The sequence below is a fragment of the Elaeis guineensis genome, chromosome 2 (genome assembly GCF_000442705.2).
Source record: "Elaeis guineensis isolate ETL-2024a chromosome 2, EG11, whole genome shotgun sequence".
Taxonomy (NCBI): Eukaryota; Viridiplantae; Streptophyta; class Magnoliopsida; order Arecales; family Arecaceae; genus Elaeis; species Elaeis guineensis.
Window position 1 is genome coordinate 95,676,052 of NC_025994.2, and position 24,853 is coordinate 95,700,904.

At 37.4% G+C, this 24,853-nt stretch overlaps 1 protein-coding gene across 2 annotated transcripts; it reads right to left on the minus strand.

The window, feature by feature from the left end:
* LOC105051558 (putative disease resistance protein RGA4) lies at positions 1-15,815 on the minus strand. 2 transcript variants are annotated; one of them, XM_010932061.3, is made up of 3 exons: positions 15,687-15,815; positions 3,054-6,406; positions 1-551 (listed from the first exon to the last, which is right to left on the minus strand). In XM_010932061.3, exons 1-2 carry the CDS (start codon positions 15,798-15,800, stop codon positions 3,092-3,094), a joined length of 3,429 nt encoding a protein of 1,142 aa, XP_010930363.2. In that variant the 5' UTR covers positions 15,801-15,815; the 3' UTR covers positions 1-551; positions 3,054-3,091. The 2 variants fall into 2 exon arrangements, with proteins under 2 accessions (XP_010930363.2, XP_073108383.1); XM_073252282.1 differs by lacking the exons at positions 1-551; positions 15,687-15,815 and adding an exon at positions 560-1,335 and having other exon boundaries at positions 3,054-6,573.
* Positions 15,816-24,853: the final 9,038 nt, after the last annotated feature.

Below are 24,853 nucleotides of genomic sequence, written 5' to 3' on the forward strand. Positions count from 1 at the left end.
TAAACATAAATAGCCAAAGTAAAAAACAATTAGAAAAATGATATCCTTAGCAGTACGTTCCTGTTTATTCTGGATGGTTATTTGCAAATAAAACATGAACCTACGCCAGTATGAATGCCATACTCTAGGTTTATCATCTGCAAAGAGATCCAGATATTTGGTTTTGCAGATCTTGAAAAAGCACTCTCAGAAGCAACTACAGAAATTGGCTTTCACATATCATACAAAAGGCTAAACTTCATAGCAGCATGAATTAACAGGATAAACAGGATATAGGAGGCTCCAGCAGCTCCAAATATACGATGCGAAATTGAATATGCTGCACTCAGCTGTGGCTTCTTCAGAGGCAGATGCATTGACAAGGGACAGTTTGAAACAACTATGGTGGATTCAGATAAGTCTCGACTTGCATGGAGGGCTCGGCTTCCATGGAAAGAATTCATTTGCTGTCAAGTTCCCAAATAGAAAGAAGATCCACAAGGGGACCTAGTGAAAGATCTGCAGACCCCAAGTTGGCCAGGCAGGGATTGAAAGTGACTGACGAAAGGAACCTGCATTACAATATTCAGAACTGGTTCCGGTGAAAGGATTGGAGAAAATTTAATGCAGCATGAAGTTAGCAGCATAATGAAGCAACCATGTACATGTGCTATGTTCATTTTATAGTGATATAGGGAGGATGATGGCTATAGGCGTTCTGCATGCGAATATACCCCACAGTACGGTCAGAACTCAAGAAACGTAGTAAATATTAATAGCATATGCTCAGATGCAAAGACATAGGCAGCTAGGTGAGATCAATAGAAATAGCTGAGCTAGCGAACCTCTTTGGTGTCCCTTCCAATCAAGAATTGGGGCCTCACAATCACTAGCCAATATGCTTTTCTCTCATGCCTTTTTTCATTCATGGTTCGATATTCTGGTGTCCTAATCAAAACAAGCACATCACAGATGCATGGCTAGCAAACCATGGACTTCTTTTAGGTCTTTGTGGAGGAAAAAACCAGGTGAGTTGATTCCTTATAAAGATTGTGCCAACAGCATATATTATGGAGGTCAGTTGTTTGAATATGCAAGCCCCCTTAGGTCCTTGGTATTTTTAGCAGTGTATGATTTGGTGGACATGTAAACAGGATCCAATCATGATGCAAGGGATCGTCCCCTCATATTCTTAATAATTGTCCAAAATTTCATTTTATGAAGTAAAAAATGGAACTGAAAAATGAAGAGTAATGTTTTATCGGTGAAACCTGAAAATTTTCCCTCCTACCATCAAGTGCAAATGGAGAATCTATATGAAGTGTGAAATGAGCAGTAGGTTGAATTTACATGCTCCTGAAGTAAAATATATAGTTGACAATTAAATTCTACAGGGTCAAGCAATAAGCTGGCGACAATGCAGATAGGCAGTGCGTTATAAGCATTCTTTTTAGGTATGCTTGTTCGTGCAAGAAAGTGCGATGATCAGGCTTCATCATGGAGGCAAGTGTGAAACTGAGGTTTTATGCAGGTTGCACTTAAGTCAACATCCCAGCGAGGACTCCGTGATACATGGAAGTATATTTGGGGAGAAAACTGAGGATTTTGCAACCTTTATCTAAGGTTCAAACCTTTTTAAGAAAATTGATGTGGCGCACCAAAAGTGCTTATTTGGAGAAAGTAGGATCACGAGTGATAAGGAAAGAATTTTTAAATATAAGCAGAGCCAAGGGTTCGAACCCTCATTTAAAACTAAGATGCACTAATTAAGCCTTCCAAATGGGAAAACTCCCAGCAAGCAACTTATGCCACAGAACCATTGGATGAATTTATAAGCAAAACAGAGGATATCAGAAAAAATAGGAAGAAGAAAGGAGTCTATTTTCGAAATTTATATAACTTTAGACCATTCCATGGTTTGTTTGACATAAAAATATTGTAGTTGTATGTTCCCTTCACATGTAACAGAATTTAAGTGCTTTAACATGATTTCAATTGGAACTCATAACACCTTTAAATTCGTTTAAGATACTTCCCAGAATTAAATGTAAACTTTCAGAAATCCCAAGTTTCCTGATGGAATGTGGCATTGAACTTACATGGAAACTGCCAAACTATCACTTATGTTAAAGTAATTAGCAAATTAAAGATAAAAAACTGGGAGTATTCAGATTTTACATGAGTATCTTTTAGTAAAACAGCCAATCACTAGAGGCAATGCCACAAGGCACATCAATTGGCACAGTTAACCCAACATATGCCATTCTACAGTAACCCATGTTAGCCACAGCAATCATGATTTAGGATTCACAAAAGAACAAATGAAGTGTTTTGAATACAAGCAAAAGCTTCCAATATTACTCTTTAAGTTGTGTCCATGTTTTGACAGCTGAATATTGAAAAGCAAGGGGAAAGCGACAAGATTGCACAGAAAAGGAATGTTAAAAAAATTTTATAAACAACCCCTAGAGAACAATATACTAATGTGGATAATAAATCCAAAATAAGAATGGCAATGGCAAAGAAAATCTTAAAACTGAAATGACTAAGACTGACTAGAAACAAAACAATTTATGGACAGAACTGAACAAAACAAACATAAAAGAAAAAGAATTTTTCAAAGAGAATTAACTTCACATGTCCGTTGCAGATGTCTCCTTATGTAAACTTTCATATGAATTAACTTGCTGAACTATGATCCGTGATACAATCAACAACTTTCTAGCAGCATCTCGCAATATGACTATAATTTCCATATGGATACACACCATATACTTCTCTTTTTTGCTTCAACAACTCAAGCGATTGACTCACAGAAACCCATCTTCCACTAGTGTTTTTCTTTATGGGGGTGCTCGAAGCTTTTCTTCTCTACTTCATCCCGTATGAGATTGTGTGTGTGTGCGTGTGTGTGTGTGTGTAGACGACACAAAACGAAGGAAAAAGCCAGGAAATAAGGACTTTGTGAAGCTATTATCCTTGTATATGGTCGGAGTCTGGAGTAACTAAAACAATGCAAAATGTAACTAGGATATATACGTGCGTACCATGCATGGAAAGAGCTTGAAGGTTACCTGAAGAATGGATGTAGGAGTGGCATCAAATTCTCTTTTCATGGTTGTTGTATTTTTTCGCCATCAATACATATGAAAGGTATGTGAGCAATTTTTAGCCAATCAGCTCCTCCTCTCAGGCATCGGTCCTTCAACAAAGGGCATCCCATGATATGTAATTCTTTGAGCGAAGTAGGCAAGTCATTCTCTGGCAATGAGCTAACGTTGGGGCAGGTGCGCATAGTCAGCGTCCTGATAGTGGAAAAATTTACCAAAGAAGTAGGAAGGCTTTCAAGGCTTCGGCTGTCTTCAATATCCAGGATTTGAAGGGATGTCAGCTGCCGGAACCACAGCTCATGTCCCTCTGTAAAGTTCGTCATACGATGACCAGGATGAATCCACAAATGCTGTAGCGAGTGGAGGCTTCCCAACAGAATCCACAGATGTTGAAGTAGGATTGTGTCGTCCATGTTGAGACGATTGAGAGTTCGCGGTCCTTGCTGTTCGTGCAGCTGCCCACGCTCCGAGGAGTCGATGAGCTTAGGACATCCTGTAAGATGCAGTAATTCAAGAGCAGTAAGGAACTGTAACCCACCAACTAACTTCATCTCTGGGCAATCCTCAAGGTGCAAATGTCTGAGAGCGTGCAAATTTGATAAGCAAAGAGACACTTGGGCGGCGTAACGAATGATTCTTAGATTGATGAGAGAGGTGAGACCTTGCAGACATCCGGGCAGTGCACTGCCGAAGTCACAACAGTCTTTGATATCGAGCTCTACCAGCGATGAGGACAGGAAGAGGAGAGGTACTTTCCTTAGCTTAATGCAATCATGGAGGAAGAGGTTACGGAGGCGAGGCAAAATTTGTGTGCCATCTGCTCCCAACCACTCCTCCCATTCATTGAAGACATTAAATATTAGTACCTCCAGGGATGGAAATGCCACACCACTGTCACCATAAAATTCAGGACCAATTTTTCTTATGGCAGGCATGTATTCAATATGAAGATCCTTGAGGGAAGGCAGCTGCCCTAGTGGCGGGATACTCTCCAACCTGCCACAAGATTCTAGACCAATCAATTCTAGATTGGTTAGAAACTTATTTTCCACCATCCAAGTTGGAAATCTGATACCCCCGTAGCGCTTGATCTCCAGCTCTTCAATATTGGGATGTGGTTGGAGTCCTTCAAATATCTCCTTCTCCACTTCAGGAAGACTTCCTGCATCAGAGTTCCATTCTAAATGCAATATGGTTAGGTGCTCTTTGTCTTTCAGCATCGCCTTCATGGCCTCCTTCTCACTCTCAACATTCTCGAGATTCTTGATGCAAAGCTGTCTCCGAAGATTTTTCAAGCGCTCCAACTCTCGAATCTCATGTCCCTGCTCCTTTTTGACTCGGAATTCCTCTAATTCTTGAAGATTGATAAGATCTCCAATCCCAATAATTTTTGAAATCGTGTCCACATCTCCATATAAATGGCGCAAGTTGATTAATTTGTTCATGCTTTTTGGAAAACTTGTGATGTAGCAGGATCGTATGTTCAGAACTTGCAGATGGCAAAGCTCACCAAATGAATTTGGCAGCTCTTGGATCATGGTGTGGGAGATATCTAAGTACCGTAGATGTGACAACCTACTGATAGCCTTTGGTAGCTTCCTCAGCTTCATCTGACTGCAAGATAAATCCAAAACACGCAGGCTTTTTGATTTCTCTAACATGTCGTTGTATGATTTTTTAGAACCATAATCAGCAAAGAATAAAATGGACCGTCGATTTTGAGGTTTACACATCTCGCTAAATGCATTCGTGTTAGAAGTCCTCAGAGTCAAGTGGCGAATTGTTGCGGGAATTTCTGCTTTCTCGTCACTAATAACCAAACATTCATCTAATGAAACAGAAACTGCGACTTCTCTTATCAGATCATGCATCACATACTTGCCAGTCTGAGTAGGTAGAAAGAAGTACCGGCTAGTTAATTCGTTAAATATCTGTCTCCCAATGTCCTCCATCCTCATTCTTTCCTGATTCTTGCTCTGGACAAAGCCTTGAGCCATCCACATCTCGACTAACTGATCTTTTTCAAACATATAGCTCTTGGGAAATATGGAACAATAAGTGAAGCATTGCTTCAGATTTGCATTCAAGTGTTCATAACTTAAAGCCAGAGATGGAAGGATATTATCTAAAACATATTCATGTTCCCACCACTCACTTTCTAAGATCATCTTCCAGTGATCCTCATCTAATTTGGTCTTCAATAAACTTCCCAGTACCCTTCCAGCTAGAGGTAAACCGTGCAGTTTTTCAGATATTTTCCTTCCTATTGCTTGCAATTTTTCCCTTCCCTCTTCCTCAAGAATTTGGTCACCAAATGCACAATGTTCAAAAAGTCTCCAGTAGTCATCTTCCTGTAGACAGTTCAACTTTATCGGGTCCATTGTGCCCATTACTTTTGCTACAACCGGACTTTGAGTTGTCACCAGAACCATGCTTCCTTTTGCTCCGGATGTCAAGGCACTACGGAGTTTTTCCCACTTGCTACCAGTCTCATCCCACACGTCATCAAGGACAAACAAAAACCTCTGGTTCGTCGTAGCATCTTTAAGTCTCCCTAGAATATGATCCATACTAATATGAGTGGAGGTTAGGTGGTCTATCGAGTCATATACCAGCTCCTTGGAAATCCGCTTGACATCAAAATCGTCAGACACATAGACCCACTTCCTCATCTCAAAATGCCTTGCTACTCTTTTATCGTTATAGATAATTTGAGCCAGAGTAGTCTTGCCAACACCCCCAACGCCTACTATAGGAAGAACACCAAGACTCGGAAGAACAGCAGGACTCGGATTGCTACTACTCCCAGCCTCAAATGTCTTGCGAGATTCTGGTCCATCAACTAAATGCAACTTATCTAATATCATGTCTCTCTCTTTGTCTCTCCCAAACACAAGGACATCGATAATCGAGCTGGTCTCTCTGGTCACACTTCTCTGGTTTGAGCTGTAATGCTTCAATTGTTCTTCCATGTAATTGATATTAGTATAAATCTTGTCAAGATTTCCCACAAGATTCCTCAACTTTTCCAGGTCATCGTCGGACATTATCAAATGCTCGAGAAACTTAACAAGAGAGGGTACAAAGTCACTCACCTTTCTCTTGTTGAACAGCTTCTGATGAAGCTCTTTGAATTCATGCTCATCCAGCACATCGTCGGCTTCGTAGGCAGCATCTTTGAGTTCCCTCAGCCATGTGGCCAGAGCTGGGTCCCTGATCGGCCTTCCCTCCGCTGCTTGGATCACTTCTCGGATACGAGAAAGTCTCGCCGCCACATCCTCCACCACAGGCTTAACACCCGTGAATAGACCGTACCGCTCCTCCAAACGCACCGAAACCATGTCAGCCAGTCTATTGAAGACGTAGGATACCATCAATTCTCCGACCATCATTCCGATCTTCTCCATATTGCGGGAAACTCCGGTTGCACAGTTGAAGACAGAGATCTTGCTCGGTCGGTCTTCTAACTAGCTTGCAACTTTACGCGGTACGACTAAATCTATGCACGGAGAAATTCTTGGCCACAGACTTGGTCTACGTATGGATAAGGGTCAGTTGAATAAAATATAGCGCGTTAGGTGCGAGACTCTCGCAACGAGTCGAAAGCAAATTTTACAGATATGTCTGGACTCCAAATTGCAAGCTTACGTCAATCTAATATTGGTGCCAGCAAGTATTTCAAATGTTTGTCCAAGGTGTTGGCCAAAGGGATGGTTCTGTTACGCTTCAAACCCAACATTCGAATCGAATACATGATGGCCGTATATTTCATAGAGCAAGCCCTAAAGAATATGCAAAACCAAAATAAATCATTACAATCTTAACATCCATAACAATTAATTTCTATAATAATTCATAAAACCTTACATAATTACAATTTAAATTTCTTCAATTCTCTGATCAGATGCTATGACACTCTATTTATCCTTCTGCTCATCCGTAAATCCAAGCCATAGCCAATCATAAGCATCCTGTAACTCTGAGAAGAAAAAGAAAGATAAAGGGGTGTGAGCTTTACAGCTCAGTAAGAATTCTCATATCACACTGATATAGTAATATAGTCTGAAAATAAGGATAAGCAATAAAATATAAAATCTCATGTTCAATGTCCAGAATAATGCAAACATCCATAAATTTTCTATCTTGTTAAAATAGATGCATTATCATATGTTAACAGTGAAACAATTTTATTCAACAATTATTTCATGTCTTATCTTTCATTTCTCTTTTCATAATCACATGATTTTTAACCTTTTCTTTCTGGCTCTGGACTATCCAAGTCTATACCTCAGTCATCATCCGAATTAATTTTCACATAAAAAGCCTTTCAAGGCTGTCCTAGGATGAGCTCCTGGCCGGCTATCCCACGTACGAAAGTCCGTGAGAGACTGTCCCAGGCATAAGCTCCTGACGGACTGTCTCAGGCATAAGCTCCTGACCGGCTGATCCACCTGTAAGCTAGTGGGGGCTGTCCCATGCATAAGCTCCTGGTGGGCTGTCTCAGGCATAAGCTCCTGGCCGGCTGTTCCACATGACAAGGCTAGTCCATATCATATATCTCTTTCTTTTCATTTAATCATTATGTGTTGATTTCATCAAATCAATTCTGTCTTGCATTATGATCAATTCAGATATGTCATATCCATATAATCATGCAATCAATCTCTGATACATATATATTGACATAACATACTTATGCTCAAAATCAAATAACAATATCTCAGATATAATAAATTCATCGATCTTAAATCCGACGATGCAAAACCAATAATGCAAGACCAACAGTAAAATAGCATATATATAATGGTGATCATGTACAGAGATTCTTATCTTTATCGGTGACTGATCCAAGCATAGAAATCAATATTCTTCTTTGATTTATGAATTTCTTTAACAAAATATTCCACTCGATATCTTATGCAGACAATCGTATCTCTTCATGACCCTGATCAAATATAAAAATCATATATAGAGAAAATTACCGATAATCAATCCTAATAACATAAATCTAGGATCTCTCTTAGGATTAACCAAAATTAAGATTTGTCTAAGTATCTGGATCCTCCACTGATCCATAAGATTTCTAGAGAGAGAAAATCCATGAAGAGAGAGAAAATTTTGGAGAGAGAAAGTGGAGAGAGAATCTTCGTATCCTTCTGATGAGGCAATCATTGTCGAGATCATCAGAGGTCATATCAGGATGATTCAATATGGATTAACCATGATTGATGTTATCAACTTCGAATAATAATCGGATCGAGATCTAATCTACTGCACAAATTTTGGAGCAATCTCAGGTTATCATATTTTCATATCAATTTTATCCTAGGATTCGTGATGAAATCAGAGAGAGAAAGACACTAGAGAGATAAAATCTATAAAGAGAGAGAAAGGTCTAGAGAGAGAATTTAGAGAGAGAAAATATAGAGAGAATGTAGAGAGAGAGGAGAGAGAAAAGAGAGAGAAAGGAGGGAGAGGAGAGAGAGAAAATTTCTCTCTCTTCATCTTCTTTTTTTTATTTTCTTTATTTTTATTTTTATCTTTCTTTTTTTTCTTTTCTTTTTCTTTTTCTTTTCCTTCTTTCTTCTTCTTTTTTTTTCCTTTTCTTCCCACGGCCTCCCTTGGGCCGAAACAGGGGACGGACGAGGGGCTCCAGCTTGGCTCTGGCGAGGGCGACGGCTTCGTCGGAGGTCCGACAGCAGGTGGAGGCGGCGGTGGAGCAAGGGATGGCCGGCGGTAAGGTTCGGCCGGTGAGAAATCAAGAAGAGATTGGAAAAATAGAGGACTGCCATTTTTTTTTGTTTTCCGATCATTGGCCGGTCACCGGCGGCCAATACCTTCAGGGAAGAGAGATAAAGGGATGAGGATCCTATCCTAGGGATGAGACGCCGCAACCGACGGCACCGGTGGCCGAAAAAGAGAGGAAAGGGTCCGACCGAAACAGAGCAAAATAGGGGTTCACCTTGTTCATGGATTTTTCGGCGATCCCGATGGCCGATGAGGGTTTAAAGCTATGGGGAGAAAGGAAAGAGGGAGAGGAAGAAAATTTGGAGCCTTACCTGAGCTCCGATGGCCTCTTCGACCTTCGATTTTCGATGAACACGAGAAGAGGCTGTCGCGGCTTCCACAGAGAAAAGGGGAGGAATCGGACTCAACGATCGCCGGTGGAGGCTCATGAGGGAGAGGGGAGTCTTATTTATAGAGAGCCCTAGAGTTTTAAGGATCCCAGAACTCTTCTCCGTCCGGGATTCATCAGAAAAGAAGACTCCCATCGGGAGTCTTCTTCCCGTTCTGTTTTTTTTTGTATGGGCTTTGGGTTTTTGGGCTTGATTCAAGGTCCAAATGGGCCGGAGTGTTACATTCTCCCCCCTTCAAATAATTTCATCCTCAAAATTAAGTTATGTTGTTCGAGATACATATTTCAAAGTATCCATTCTTCATGTCATTCTCAAGCTTACGATAATGTCTTATATATTATTTATTTCTCATGATCTTATTATAACAAAAATTATTTGAAATCTCAAACTCATCCCTTCTTATTGATTTCTCAACTTTTTGAAGAACTGTAATATTTTAGACTTGTATTAATATATCACCGTTATTTGTCTAATACATTCCACTCGAAATTCATAATTATCTCAGACTACCTTTGATAGAAAAATAAATAAAGGTCAAACATTGAGCACTCTTTACAATCATCGATTTCTTTCTTTTCTTGACCTTCCAACAAATTTTATATGTAGACTCTCATCTTAAGAAAATCTCAATCTTCTATATCAGTCCAAGTAATAATATTAAATTTTTTTTTAAAAAAAAATATGAGATCTATGTCAGGACATTCTAAGTTTGAACTAATATCAGAACTATCAAGCTATTAATAAACTTGAGATATTTAAAATTTCTTGGTATTATCTATAATGAAGCAACCTACTAACAAAAATTATCCGGCTATAATCAGATTAGATCAAAATTTATAGCATCCTTTCATTATCAATAAAATTCTTCCTTATTTGCAACTAATATATTTCATCATAATATCTTTTGATTTAAAAGATTAATATTTTTAATCAATTTCATCCACCACGCTTTTGCTGTGCACTCTGATTTTAATTTATCAAATTATATAAGTCTATCAAAGATAAAAATATTCTTATATGTTAGATCAATTCAGGATAAATCCAACCTTCAAATTTCATATAAGACTTAGGGCAAAATTTTAAGTTTCTTTATCTTTACTATCTTTAGGTATAGCATATAAAAATTAAATCTTGATCCACTTCCTATGTTTGAAATCATTGCATAAGTTTCATCACTCTTCAAGAATCCAACATGTGTAGAATCAATTGGAGTTAACCTTAGATTTACCTTACAATTATTTAGATAATTTCTAAATTAATCTTCTTTTTTTTAAAAGAATTAATTCTAACTTGACAAACTAGAAGAACTCAAGCCAACATCCTTAAGTAGAATCAACTTTATTATTTCTTATAGAGCTTCCTTCATCACAACCCTTAACATTAATCAATAAATCCATACAAAATCTTGTCCCTTGTATAAGTCATTCAAAATTTAACACTAGCAAGATGTCTTAGTTCAATTTTTAAAAAAATTCAAACTTTGACTTGAATAATTAATACACTTCACCATCTTCAACAATCACAAGAAAAATTAAAAAAAATCTAATCCAAAGATAGTAATACGAATTATTAAAGATTCATCATAACCTATATATCATACTCTGACAAAATAAATTTTTTTCTTTAATTTAACAACAATATCAAAATACTTTTGATCCACTTAGAAAAGTAAATTTTTGACTTGAAATTCAATGCAACTTGAAAGATCAAGGAATCATATTCAGAATATGATATTTTGAGTAACCAAAGATTTCACCAAGATGTGTATCTCATATTCTCATAATAAAATTCAAGTATATTTTTTTCATCTAAGATTGAGTTTCATATATGATGAGGTTCAATGCTCAAAAATATTTCTCTCTCGTATGATAAAATTTCTTCTTAGACCATATCCTAACTTCTTTCTGATAAATTTAAAATTTGTAATGCTCAGATAATTAACATCAAAATCAAAAAAATCATCATGATTTTCTTCCATATAAGTTTAGCATTCCAAAATCATCGAGTATACTCAACATAACATATCAATACCTCCCGCTTCCTTCTAGGGTCAACTCTTGTTATATTCAGGCCACCCTACTAATTGAAATTCAAGATATAACTCGTCAATTCTATTATAGATATCATATGCCACTTATGCATCAATTTCATCTTAATATCTATTGATTCAAAATCTAAATATTGAATCTTCTCTTTTATATCTATCATGTTCCTCATGATCATAACCTAAGTTCATATATCACTAAAATTATAATTCTGACTCAAATACCACTTAAATCATATTTTCTAGTGATCATAACCTAAACTCTAATATCATTCTAAATATTGAATCTTCTCTTTTATATCTATCATGTTCCTCATGATCATAACCTAAGTTCATATATCACTAAAATTATAATTCTGACTCAAATACCACTTAAATCATATTTTCTAGTGATCATAACTTAAACTTTAATATCATTCTATCATACCTTTAATGATCATAATCTTAAACTCTGATATTATCAATCATACTCTATTGATTATAATCCCAAAATTTTGATATCACTTATAAGACAATTCTTAGTGACCTTAAACCTGAGCTCTAGTACTGTTCTATCATATTCTCTGATATCACTCTGTCACATCCTATTGATCATGCATAAAGTTTTGATATCACTTCATAATCCCTAGTGACTTAAACTTAAGCTCTAATATCATTTTATCAAATCCTAATCACTTATATCATAATCCCCAATGATCATAACCTAAACTCTGTTATTACTCTGTAATATTTAAATCACTTATATTATAATCCTTAATGATCATAACCTGAGCTCTGATACCATTTTGTCACATCCTATTGATCTTACATAAAGTTTTAATATTTCTTCATAATCTATGATGATCTTAAACCTAAGCTCTGATACCACTCTGTCACGCCCCGAACCCAACACCCAGATCGGATACGTGATGGCTGCATACTCCTTAGAGCAAGCCCTAAAGAATATGCAAGATCAAAATAAATCATTACAACCTTAACATCCATAACAATTAATTTCAATAATAATTCATAAAACCTTGCATAATTATAATTTAAATTTCTTCAATTCTCTGATCAGATACTATGACACTCTATTTATCCTTCTGCTCACCCATAAATCCAAGCCATAGCCAATCATAAACATCCTGTAACTCTGAGAAGAAAAAGAAAGATGAAGGGATGTGAGCTTTACAGTCCAGTAAGAATTCCCATATCACACTGATATAGTAATATAGTCTGAAAATAAGGATAAGCAATAAAATATAAAATCTCATGTTCAATATCCAGAATAATGCAAATATCCATAAATTTTCTGTCTTGTTAAAATAGATGCATCATCATATGTTAATAGTGAAATATTTTTATTCAATAATTATTTCATGTCTTATCTTTCATTTCTCTTTTCATAATCACATAATTTTTAACCTTTTCTTTCTGGCTCTGGACTATCCAAGTCTATACCTCAGTCATCATCCGAATCAATTTTCACATAAAAAGCCTTTCAAGGCTGTCCCAGGATGAGCTCCTGACCGACTGTCTCACGTACGAAAGTCCGTGAGAGGCTGTCCCAGGCATAAGCTCCTGACGGACTGTTCCAGACATGAGCTCCTGACCGGCTGATCCATCTGTAAGCCAGTGGGGGCTGTCCCAGGTATAAGCTCCTGACGGGCTGTCTCAGGTATTAGCTTCTGGCCGGCTGTTCCATATGACAAGGCTAGTCCATACCATATATCTCTTTCTTTTCATTTAATCATTATGTGTTGATTTTATCAAATCAATTATGTCTTGCATTATGATCAATTCAAATATGTCATATCCATATAATCATGCCATCAATCTCTGATACATATATATTGACATAACATACTCATGCTCAAAATCAAATAACAATATCTCAGATATAATAAATTCATCGATCTCAAATCCGACGATGCAAAACCAATAATGCAAGACCAACAGTAAAATAGCATATATATAATGGTGATCATGTACAGAGATTCTTATCTTTACTGGTGACTGATCCAAGCACAGAAATCAATGTTCTTCTTTGATTTATGAATTTTTTTAACAAAATATTCTACTCGAGATCTTATGTAGACAATCGTATCTCTTCATGACCCTGATCAAATATAAAAATCATATATGGAGAAAATTATCGATAATCAATCCTAATAACATAAATCTAGGATCTCTCTTAGGATTAACCAAAATTAGGATTTGTCTAAGTATCTTGATCCTCCACTGATCCATAAGACTTTTAGAGAGAGAAAATTCATGAAGAGAGAGAAAATTTTAGAGAGAGAAAGTGGAGAGAATCTTCGTATCCTTCCGATGAGGCAATCATGGTCGAGATCATCAGAGATTATATCAGGATGATTCAATCTGGATTAACCATGATTGATTTTAGCAACTTCGAATAAAGATCGAATCGGGATCTAATCTACTGCATAAATTTCGGAGCAATCTCAGGTCATCATATTTTCATATCAATTTTATCCTAGGATTCGTGATAAAATCAGAGAGAGAAAGATACTAGAGAGATAAAATCCATAAAGAGAGAGAAAGGTCTAGAGAGAGAATCTAGAGAGAGAAAATATAGAGAGAATGTAGAGAGAGGAGAGAGGAAAGAGAGAGAAAAGAGGGAGAGGAGAGAGAGAAAATTTCTCTCTCTTCATCTTTTTTTTATTTTCTTTATTTTTATTTTTTTATTTTCTTTTTTTTTCTTTTCTTTTTTTTTTCTTTTCCTTCTTTCTTCTTCTTTCTTCTTCTTTCTTTTTCCTTTTCTTCCCACGGCCTCCCTTGGGCCGAAACAGGGGACGGACGAGGGGCTCCAGCTTGGCTCTGGCGAGGGCGACGGCTTCGTCGGAGGTCCGACAGCAGGTGGAGGCGGCGGTGGAGCAAGGGATGGCCGACGGCAAGGTTCGGCCGGCGAGAAATCAAGAAGAGATCGGAAAAATAGAGGACTGCCACTTTTTTTTTTGTTTTTCGGTCATTGGCCGGTCACCGACGGCCAATACCTTCAGAGAAGAGAGATAAAGGGATGAGGATCCTATCCTAGGGATGAGACGCCACAACCGACGGCATCGGTGGCCGAAAAAGAGAGGAAAGGGTCCGACCGAAACAGAACAAAACAGGGGTTCACCTTGTTCATGGATTTTCTGACGATCCCGACGGCCGATGAGGATCTAAAGCCATGGGGAGAAAGGAAAGAGGGAGAGGAAGAAAATTTGGAGCCTTACCTAAGCTCCGATGGCCTCTTCGACCTTCGATTTTTGATGAACACGAGAAGAGGCTACCGCGGTTTCTACGGAGAAAAGGGGAGGAATCGGGCTCAACGGTCGTTGGTGGAGGCTCTTAAGGGAGAGGGAAGTCTTATTTATAGAGAGCCCTAGAGTTTTAAGGATCCCAGAATTCTTCTCCGTCTGGAATTCATCAGAGAAGAAGACTCCCATCGGGAGTCTTCTTCCCGTTCTGTTTTTTTTTTTTTTTTGTATGGGCTTTGGGTTTTTGGGCTTGATCCAGGGTCCAAATGGGCCGGGGTGTTACAGTTTTCTTCAGAAAAACACTATTGCCCAGAGGGTTCATGTTGTACCTTTGGCACAAGAATACTTGATCGTTTTTTGTAACCTCAATCGTTGGATCGTATTTTACATAGCTTCAAAAAGCAACGTTAACTTTATATTCTGTACAATGGACAGAGAGATGTGATGTGTTGTCTAAAATACGAGATTGGGAAAGAAAATCAACCATTCTTTTATGCGAAAGATATGAGGGAGTAGGACTTTAGTCTCACATCGATCGTTCAGTCAGACCATCTTATTTTATAAGACTTCGAAACCCTCCAGCCCTTTAGAAATCACTTTTTGGTCCGTGCAACGCAGTTTCAAGGGACAAAGCTGTGCAGAGTCCACCCCTGATGCCTACCATAGGAAGAACACCAAGACACGGGTAGCTACTAGTCCCAGTCCCACATTTGATGCTGGATTCCGGTTCATCGGCTAAATGCAACAACAAATCTAAAATCATGTCTTTTTCCCTCCCAACCGGCCTATCCTGGATAAGCGAGCTGGTCTCTCTGGACACACTCTTCTGCTTTGCATTGTAGTCCTTCAATTGTTCTTCCTTACTATTGATATCAAGATAAATCTCGTCAAAATTTCTCACAAGCTTCTTCAAATTTTCCAGGTCATCGTCGGGCATTATAAAACGCTGGAGAAGCTCAACAGCAGAGGATGCAAAGTCACTCATCTTTCTCTTTTTGAAAAGCTTATCATGAAGCTCGTTGAATTCAAGCTCATCCAGCACATCGTCCGCCTCGTAGGCAGCATCTTTAAGTTTCCTTAAACATGCGGCCAGAACTTGGTCCTCGATCGGCCACCTTTCCGCTGCCTGGATTGGGGCTTGGATACAAGGAAGTCTAGCTTTCACATACTCCACCATATCAGCCATGGATTGATCCTCCAAATGCTGCGAAACCTTATCAGCCAGTTTATTTCCGACGTAGGATGCAAACCATCCTCCGACCGTCATTACGATCTTCCCCATATCCATATTGGATGAGACTCACACTCGTGCTGCACAGTGGTAGTCTTCCTCTTTATGAGCTCAAGACAGGAAGGTTGCTACCTCGCAGCAAGGACCGCGTCTGCCCGTGCATCAATGGAAAAAAAAAACTTACGTGTTAGGTACGAAATCTCTTAATTGGTCAAATACTGCGGACAAGACCGCGCCTATCACAATAAATATAGCCAGTTGGGTACCGAAATCTCGCAATTGGTCAAATATTGTGGCCAAGACCGCGGTTGGGTACCGAAATCTCGCAATTGATCAAATATTGTGGCCAAGACCGCATCTACGGGTCCGTCAATGGAATAAATTATAGGTCTACCCCAAAAAATTAAAATTTTATCAAAAAAATTAATAAAGAATAAATTTAAAAATACAGAGATCCATTTTTATATGCTCTATCTATCATTGTTTGCAAGCTTTTAATTTAAAAAGATACAAATTGAGCAGTCTGAATTGATGAACAATCCTTCTTTTTATCACATCTAAGTACCGTAGATGTGATAACCCACCGATAGAATCCGGTAGCCTGCTTAGCCTCACGTCACTGCAAGATAAATCCAAAACACGCAGGCTTTCTCATCACTAATGACCAAACATTCATCCAACGAAACACAAACTGCCAATTCTCTTATCAGATCATGCATCACGTAGTTGTTATTCAGAGTTGGTAGAAAGAAGTGCCTGCTAGTTAATTCATCAAATATCTGACCCCCGGTGTCCTCCATTCTCGTTCTTATCCGATTCTTGTTCTGGATAAAACCTTGAGCCATCCACATCTGGACTAACCGATCTTTTTCGAAAACATAGCTCTTGGGAAATATGGAGCAGTAAGCGAAGCACTGCTTTAGATTTGCGTTCAAGTGTTCGTAACTTAAAGCCAGAGATGGAAGGATACTATCTAAAACATATTCATGTTCCCACCACTCGCTTTCTAAGATCATGTTCCAGAACTTCTCATTTAGTTTGGACTCCAATAAACTTCCCACTACCTTTCCAGCTAGAGGTAATCCACGCAGCTTTTCAGATATTTTCCTTCCTATTGTTTGCAATTTTTCCCTTCGCTCTTCCTCAAGATTGTTTTCACCAAATGCACAATGTTCGAAAAGTTTCCAGAAGTCATCTTCCTATAGGCTCTTCAATTCTATCGGGTCCATCGTGCCCGTGACTTCTGCCACTATTGGACTTTGAGTTGTCACCAGAACTGTAATACCCCGGCCCAAATCAGCCCAAAAAGCCCAAAGCATTACAAAAAAAAAAAAAAAAAGAATGAAGAAGACTCCCGCTGGGAGTCTTCTTCCACCCAAATCACCGGTGGAGAGGTCGAATCCGCCTCGGATTCGACCTCCCCTACACCCTATAAAACTCCCTCTCCTTCCCTCTAAGGCTGGTCACGACGAGCACCGGATTTTTCTTTTATTTTTCTCGAATTTTTTCGTTGAAGCCGCGGATGTCCTCATCGTGTTCATCTCAAATACTCGCCGGAGACCTCATCGGAGTCGGAGGTAAACCCGTCTCTTCCTTCCTCTCTTCTTTCCTCTCTTTTCCACGGCTTCGTGCACCCTCGCCGGCCGTCAGGATCGCCGGAAAATCCCTGAATAAGATGACCCCTATTTTTGCTCTGTTTCGGCCGGACTCTTCCCTCCCTTTTCCGGCCACCAGCGCCGCTATCCATGGTGCCGCACCCCCAGGTTTGGACCCCCACCTCTCTGCCTATGTTTCCTGAAGGTCATGGCCGTCGGTGATCGGCCTATGACTGGAGAAATTCAAGAAAAAAAGGGGCGGTCCCCTATTTTTCAATTTTTCTAATTTTTCCACCGGCCGAACCTCATCGCCGGCCATCTCTGGCTCCACCGCCGTTGGTTGCTGCTGGCCGACCATCAGCCATGCCACCGCAGTCCGCCGAACCATGGACAAACGTCCCTCTAATTCTTCCCCTGTTTCAGCCAAGGGAGGCCGCGGGAAGAAAAGTAGAAGGAAGAAGAAGAAGAAAAAAAAAGAAAAGAAAAAGGAAAAAGAAAAAGAAAAGGAAAAGAAAAAAGAAAAAGAAAAGAAAAAGGAAAAAGAAAAAAAAAAGAAAAAAAAGAGAAAGAGAAAAATAAAAAAAAAATAAAATAAAATAAGAAGAAGAAGGAGAGAATTTTTCCTCTCTCTCCTTTCTCTCTTCTTTCTCTCTCTTTTCTCTCTCCTCTCTCTATCTTTTTTCTCCAGTTTCTCTCTCTAGATTCTCTCTCTATTTTCTCTCTCTAGATTTTTCTCTCTTTTTGTGAATTTTATCTCTCTAGAATCTTTCTACTCTCTCTCTGATTGCATCACAGACCCTAGGATATATTTGAATTAAAAATATGATGAATTGAGGTTGCTTCGAAATTCGTGCGGTAGATCTGATCCCAGTTTGATCCTATTCGAAATTTGTAACACTTGATTCATATTGAGTCACCCTGATAGGACCTCTGATGATCTCGATCATGAGTGCCTCATCGGAAGGATGCGAAGATTTCTCTCTCTACTTTCTCTCTCTAGAATTTTCTCTCTCTTCATGAATTTTCTCTCTCTAGAAGTCTTATGGATCAGTGGAGGATCCAGATACTTAAGTAAATCCTAATTTTGGTTAATCCTAAGAGAGATCCTAGATTTGTGTTATTAGATCAATTATCGATAATTTTCTCCATATATGTGATTTTTATATTGATCAGGGTTATGAAGAGATGATTGTCTGCATATGATATCGAGTGGAATATCTTGTTAGAGAAATTCATAAATCAAAGAAGAATATTGATTTTTGTGCTTGGATCAGTCACCGGTAAAGGTAAGAATCTCTGTACATGATCACTGTTATATATATGCTATTTTACTGTTGGTCTTGCATCGTTGGTTTTGCATCGTCGGATTTGAGATCGATGAATTTATTATACCTGAGATACTGTTATTTGATTTTGAGCATGAGTATGTTATGTCAATATATATGTATCAGAAATTGATGGCATGATTATATGGATATGACATATCTGAATTGATCATAATGCAAGTTGGAATTGATTTGATGAAGTCAATACATAATGATTAAATGAAAAGAAAGAGATATATGGTGTGGACTAGCCTTGTCATGTGGAACAGCCCGCCAGGAGCTTATGCCTGGGACAGCCCCCACTGGCTTACAGGTGGATCGCCGGCCAGGAGCTCATGCCTGGGATAGCCCGCCAGGAGCTTATGCCTGGGACAGCCTCTCACGGACTTTGGTACGTGGGACAGCCGGCCAGGAGCTTATCCTGAGACAGTCTTGAAAGACTTTTTAAGTGGATTCGATCCAGATGATGACTGAGGTATAGACTTGGATAGTCCAGAGCCAGAAAGAAAATGTTAAAAATCATGTGATTATGAAAAGAGAAATGAAAGATAAGGCATGAAATAATTGTTGAACAAAAGTGTTTCACTTGTTAACATGTGATGATGCATCTATTTTGACAAGACTGAAAATTTATGAATGTTTGCATTATTCTGGACGTTGAACATGAGATTTTATATTTTATTGCTTATTCTTATTTTCAGATTATATTACTATATCAGTGTGATATGAAAATTCTTACTGGGCTATAAAGCTCACACCCCTTCATTTTTTTTTTCTTCTCAGAGTTACAGGATGACTTAGATTGGCTATGGCTTGGATTTACGGGTGAGCAGAAGGATAAATAGAGTGTCATAGTATCTGATCAGAGAATTGAAGAAATTTAAATTATAATTATGCAAGGTTTTATGAATTATATTTGAAATTAATTATTATGGATGTTAAGGTTGTAATATTTATTTTGGCTTTGCATATTCTTTAGGGCTTGCTCTAAGGAGTGTGCGGCCATCACGTATCCGACCCGGGTGTTGGGTTCGGGGCATGACAGAATGGTATCAGAGCTTAGGGTATGATCTTTAGGGATTATGATATACGTGATAGGATATGATGGAATAGTATCAGAGCTTAGGTTATGAACATTGGAGATTATGATATAAATGATTAGGATGTGATAGAATAATATCATAGCTCAGATTTAAGGTCACCCGAGATTATAAAAAAATATTAAAACTTTATGTAAGATCAGTAGGATGTGACAGAGTGATATCTGAGCTTAGAGCTTAGGTTATGTTTATTTGGAGATAATGATACAAGTGATTAGGATATGACAGAACAGTACTAGAGCCCAAGTTTAAGGTCACTAGGGATTGTCATATAAGTGATATCAAAATTTTGAGATTATAATCGATAAAGTATGATTGATAATATCAGAGTTTAAGATTATGATTATTAAAAGTATGATAGAATGGTATTACAATTTAGGATTTGATCATTAGAGAATATGATTTAAGTGGTATTTAAGCTTAAGATTATAATTATTTGAAATTATGGCTTTAGTGATATTTAAACTTAGGTTATAATCATGAGAAACATGATAGATATAAAAGAGAAGATTCAATATTTAGATTTCGAATCAATAGATATTAAGATGAAATTTATGCATAAGTGGCATATGTTGTCTATAATAGAGTTGACGAGTTATATCTTAGATTTCAATTAGTAAGGTTGACCTAAGTATGAAAGGAGTTGACCTTGGAATAAAGTGGGAGGTATTGATAAGTTATGTTAAGTATACTAGAGGATTTTGGAATGTAAAACTTATATGATTGAAGATCATGATACTTTTCTAATTTCGATGATAATTGTCTGACGCGTTATGAATTTTGGATTTATCAAAAGAAAGTTAATTAGGGTATGGTCTAAGAAGAAATTACATCATATGAGAGAGAAATATTTTGAACATTGAATCTATAAGAGGTCATATAACTCAATTTAGATGAATATATATATATATATATATATATATATATATATATATATATATATATATATATACTTGAATTTTATTATGAGAATATGAGATACACATTTTGGTGAAATCTTTGGTTGCTCAAAATATCATATTCTGAATATGATTTCTTGATCTTTCAAGTTGCATTGAATTTCAAGTCAATAGTTTATTTTTCTAAGGAGATCAAAAGTATTTTGATATTATTGTTAAATTAAAGAAGAAAAATTTATTTTATCAGAGTATGATATACAGGTTATGATGAAATCTTTAATAATTCGTATTACCATCTTTGTATTAGATTTTTTTTAAATTTTTCTTGTGATTGTTGAAGATGGTGAAGTGTACTAATTGTTCAAGTCAAAGTTCGGATTTTTTAATTGAACTAAGACATCTTGCTAGTGCTAATTTTTGAATGACTTATACAAGGGACAAGATTTTGTATGGATGTATCGATTAATATTAAGGGTTGTGATGAAGAGAGCTCTATAAGAAATAATCAAGTTGATTCTACTTAAGGATGTTGGCTTAAGTTCTTTTAGTTGTCAAGTTAGAATTAATTCTTTTAAAAAGGAAGATTGATTTAGAAATTATCTAAATGATTGTAAGGTAAATCTAAGGTTAACTCTAATTGATTCTAGATATGTTGGATTCTTGAAGAGTGATGAAACTTATGCAATGATTTCAAACATAGAAAGTGGATCAGGATTTAATTTTTATATGCTATACCCAAAGGTAGTAAAGATAAAGAAACTTAAAATTTTGCCCTAAGTCTTATATGAAATTTGAAGGTTAGATCTATCCTGGATTGATCTAACATATGAGGATATTTTTATCTTTGATAGACTTATATAATTTGATAAATTAAGATCAGAGTGTGCAGCAAAAGCGTGGTGGATTAAATTGATTAGAAATATTAATCTTTAAAATCAAAAGATATTATGATGAAATATATTAGTTGCAAACAAGGAAGGATTTTATTGATAATGAAAGGATACTATAAATTTTGATCTAATCTGATCATAGCCGGATAATTTTGTCAGTAGTTTGCTTCATTGTAGATAATGCCAAGAAATTCTAAATATCTCAAGTTTATTAACAGCTTGATAGTTCTGATATTAGCTCAAACTTAGAATGTCCTGACATAGATCTCATATATATTTTTTTAAATTTAATATTATTACTTGAACTGATATAAAAGATTGAGATTTTTTTTAAGATGAGAGTCTACATATAAAATTTGTTGGAAGGTCAAGAGAAGGAAAAAAATCGATGATTGTGAAGAGTGCCCGATGTTTGACCTTTAATTATTTTTCTATCAAGGATAGTCTGAGATAATTATGAATTTCGAGTGAAATGATTAGACAAATAATGGTGGTATATTAATACAAGTCTAAAATGTTACAGTTCTTCAAAAAGTTGAGAAATCAATAAGAAGGGATGAGTTGGAAATTTCAAATAATTTTTGTTATAACAAGATCATGAGAAATAAATAATATATAAGATATTATTGTAAGCTTGAGAATGACATGAAGAATGTATACTTTGAAATAGATATCTAGAACAGCACAACTTAATTTCGAGGACGAAATTATTTGAAGGGGGGGAGAATGTAATACCCCGGCCCAAATCAGCCCAAAAAGCCCAAAGCATTACAAAAAAAAAAAAAAAAAAGAATGAAGAAGACTCCCGCTGGGAGTCTTCTTCCACCCAAATCACCGGTGGAGAGGTTGAATCCGAGGCGGATTCGACCTCCCCTACACCCTATAAAACTCCCTCTCCTTCCCTCTAAGGCTGGTCACGACGAGCACCGGATTTTTCTTTTATTTTTCTTGAATTTTTTCGTTGAAGCCGCGGATGTCCTCATCGTGTTCATCTCAAATACTCGCCGGAGACCTCACCGGAGTCGGAGGTAAACCCGTCTTCTCCTTCCTCTCTTCTTTCCTCTCTTTTCCACGGCTTCGTGCACCCTCGCCGGCCGTCAGGATCGTCGGAAAATCCCTGAATAAGATGACTCCTGTTTTTGCTCTGTTTCGGCCAGACTCTTCCCTCCCTTTTTCGGCCACCAGCACCGCTATCCATGGTGCCGCACCCCCAGGTTTGGACCCCCACCTCTCTGCCTATGTTTCCTGAAGGTCATGGCCGCCGATGATCGGCCAATAATCGGAGAAATTTAAGAAAAAAAGGGACGGTCCCTTGTTTTTCAATTTTTCTAATTTTCCCACCGGCCGAACCTCATCGCCGGCCATCTCTGGCTCCACCGCCGTTGGTTGCTGCTGGCCGACCACCAGCCATGCCACCGCAGTCCGTCGGACCATGGACAAACGTCCCTCTAATTCTTCCCCTGTTTCAGCCAAGGGAGGCCGCGGGAAGAAAAGAAGAAGGAAGAAGAAGAAGAAAAGAAAAGAAAAGAAAAAGGAAAAGAAAAAAGAAAAAGGAAAGAAAAAGGAAAAAGAAAAAGAAAAAAAAAAGAAAAAAAGAGAAAGAGAAAAATAAAAAAAAATAAAATAAAATAAGAAGAAGAAGGAGAGAATTTTTCCTCTCTCTCCTTTCTCTCTTCTTTCTCTCTCTTTTCTCACTCCTCTCTCTACCTTCTCTCTCTATTTTCTCTCTCTATTTTCTCTCTCTATTTTCTCTCTCTAGATTTTTCTCTTTTTTTGTGAATTTTATCTCTCTAGAATCTTTCTACTCTCTCTCTCTGATTGCATCACAGACCCTAGGATATATTTTAATTAAAAATATGATGAATTGAGGTTGCTCCGAAATTCGTGTGGTAGATCTGATCCCAGTTTGATCCTATTCGAAATTTGTAACACTTGATTCATATTGAGTCACCCTGATAGGATCTCTGATGATCTCGATCATGAGTGCCTCATCGGAAGGATGCGAAAATTTCTCTCTCTACTTTCTCTCTCTAGAATTTTCTCTCTTTTCATGAATTTTCTCTCTCTAGAAGTCTTATGGATCAGTGGAGGATCCAAATACTTAGGTAAATCCTAATTTTGGTTAATCCTAAGAGAGATCCTAGATTTGTGTTATTAGATCAATTATCGATAATTTTTTCCATATATGTGATTTTTATATTGATCAGGGTTATGAAGAGATGATTGTCTGCATATGATATCGAGTGGAATATCTTGTTAGAGAAATTCATAAATCAAAGAAGAATATTGATTTTTGTGCTTAGATCAGTCACCGGTAAAGGTAAGAATCCCTGTACATGATCACTATTATATATATGCTATTTTACTGTTGGTCTTGCATCGTTGGTTTTGCATCGTCGGATTTGAGATCGATGAATTTATTATACCTGAGATACTGTTATTTGATTTTGAGCATGAGTATGTTATGTCAATATATATGTATCAGAAATTGATGGTATGATTATATGGATATGACATATCTGAATTGATCATAATGCAAGTCGGAATTGATTTGATGAAGTCAATACATAATGATTAAATGAAAAGAAAAAGATATATGGTGTGGACTAGCCTTGTCATGTGGAACAGCCCGCCAGGAGCTTATGCCTGGGACAGCCCCCACTGGCTTACAGGTGGATCAGCCGGCCAGGAGCTCATGCTTGGGACAGCCCGCCAGGAGCTTATGCCTGGGACAGCCTCTCACGGGCTTTGGTACGTGGGACAGCCGGCCAGGAGCTTATCCTGAGACAGTCTTGAAAGACTTTTTAAGTGGATTAGATCCGGATGATGACTGAGGTATAGACTTGGATAGTCCAGAGCCAGAAAGAAAATGTTAAAAATCATGTGATTATGAAAAGAGAAATGAAAGATAAGGCATGAAATAATTGTTGAACAAAAGTGTTTCACTTGTTAACATGTGATGATGCATCTATTTTGACAAGACAGAAAATTTATGAATGTTTGCATTATTCTGGACGTTGAACATGAGATTTTATATTTTATTGCTTATTCTTATTTTTAGATATATTACTATATCAGTGTGATATGAAAATTCTTACTGGGCTGTAAAGCTCACACCCCTTCATTTTTTTTTTCTTCTCAGAGTTACAGGATGACTTAGATTGGCTATGGCTTGGATTTACGGGTGAGCAGAAGGATAAATAGAGTGTCATAGTATCTGATCAGAGAATTGAAGAAATTTAAATTATAATTATGCAAGGTTTTATGAATTATATTTGAAATTAATTGTTATGGATGTTAA

Excerpts from the sequence above, each read along its gene's own strand:
- LOC105051558 (XM_010932061.3), bottom strand. The coding sequence starts at position 15,800 with ATGGATATGGGGAAGATCGTAATGACGGTCGGAGGATGGTTTGCATCC. Across the intron at positions 6,407-15,686 it reads ATCAATCCATGGCTGATATG|CGGTACGGTCTATTCACGGG; the intron begins GTGGAGTATGTG and ends CGTTTGGAGGAG.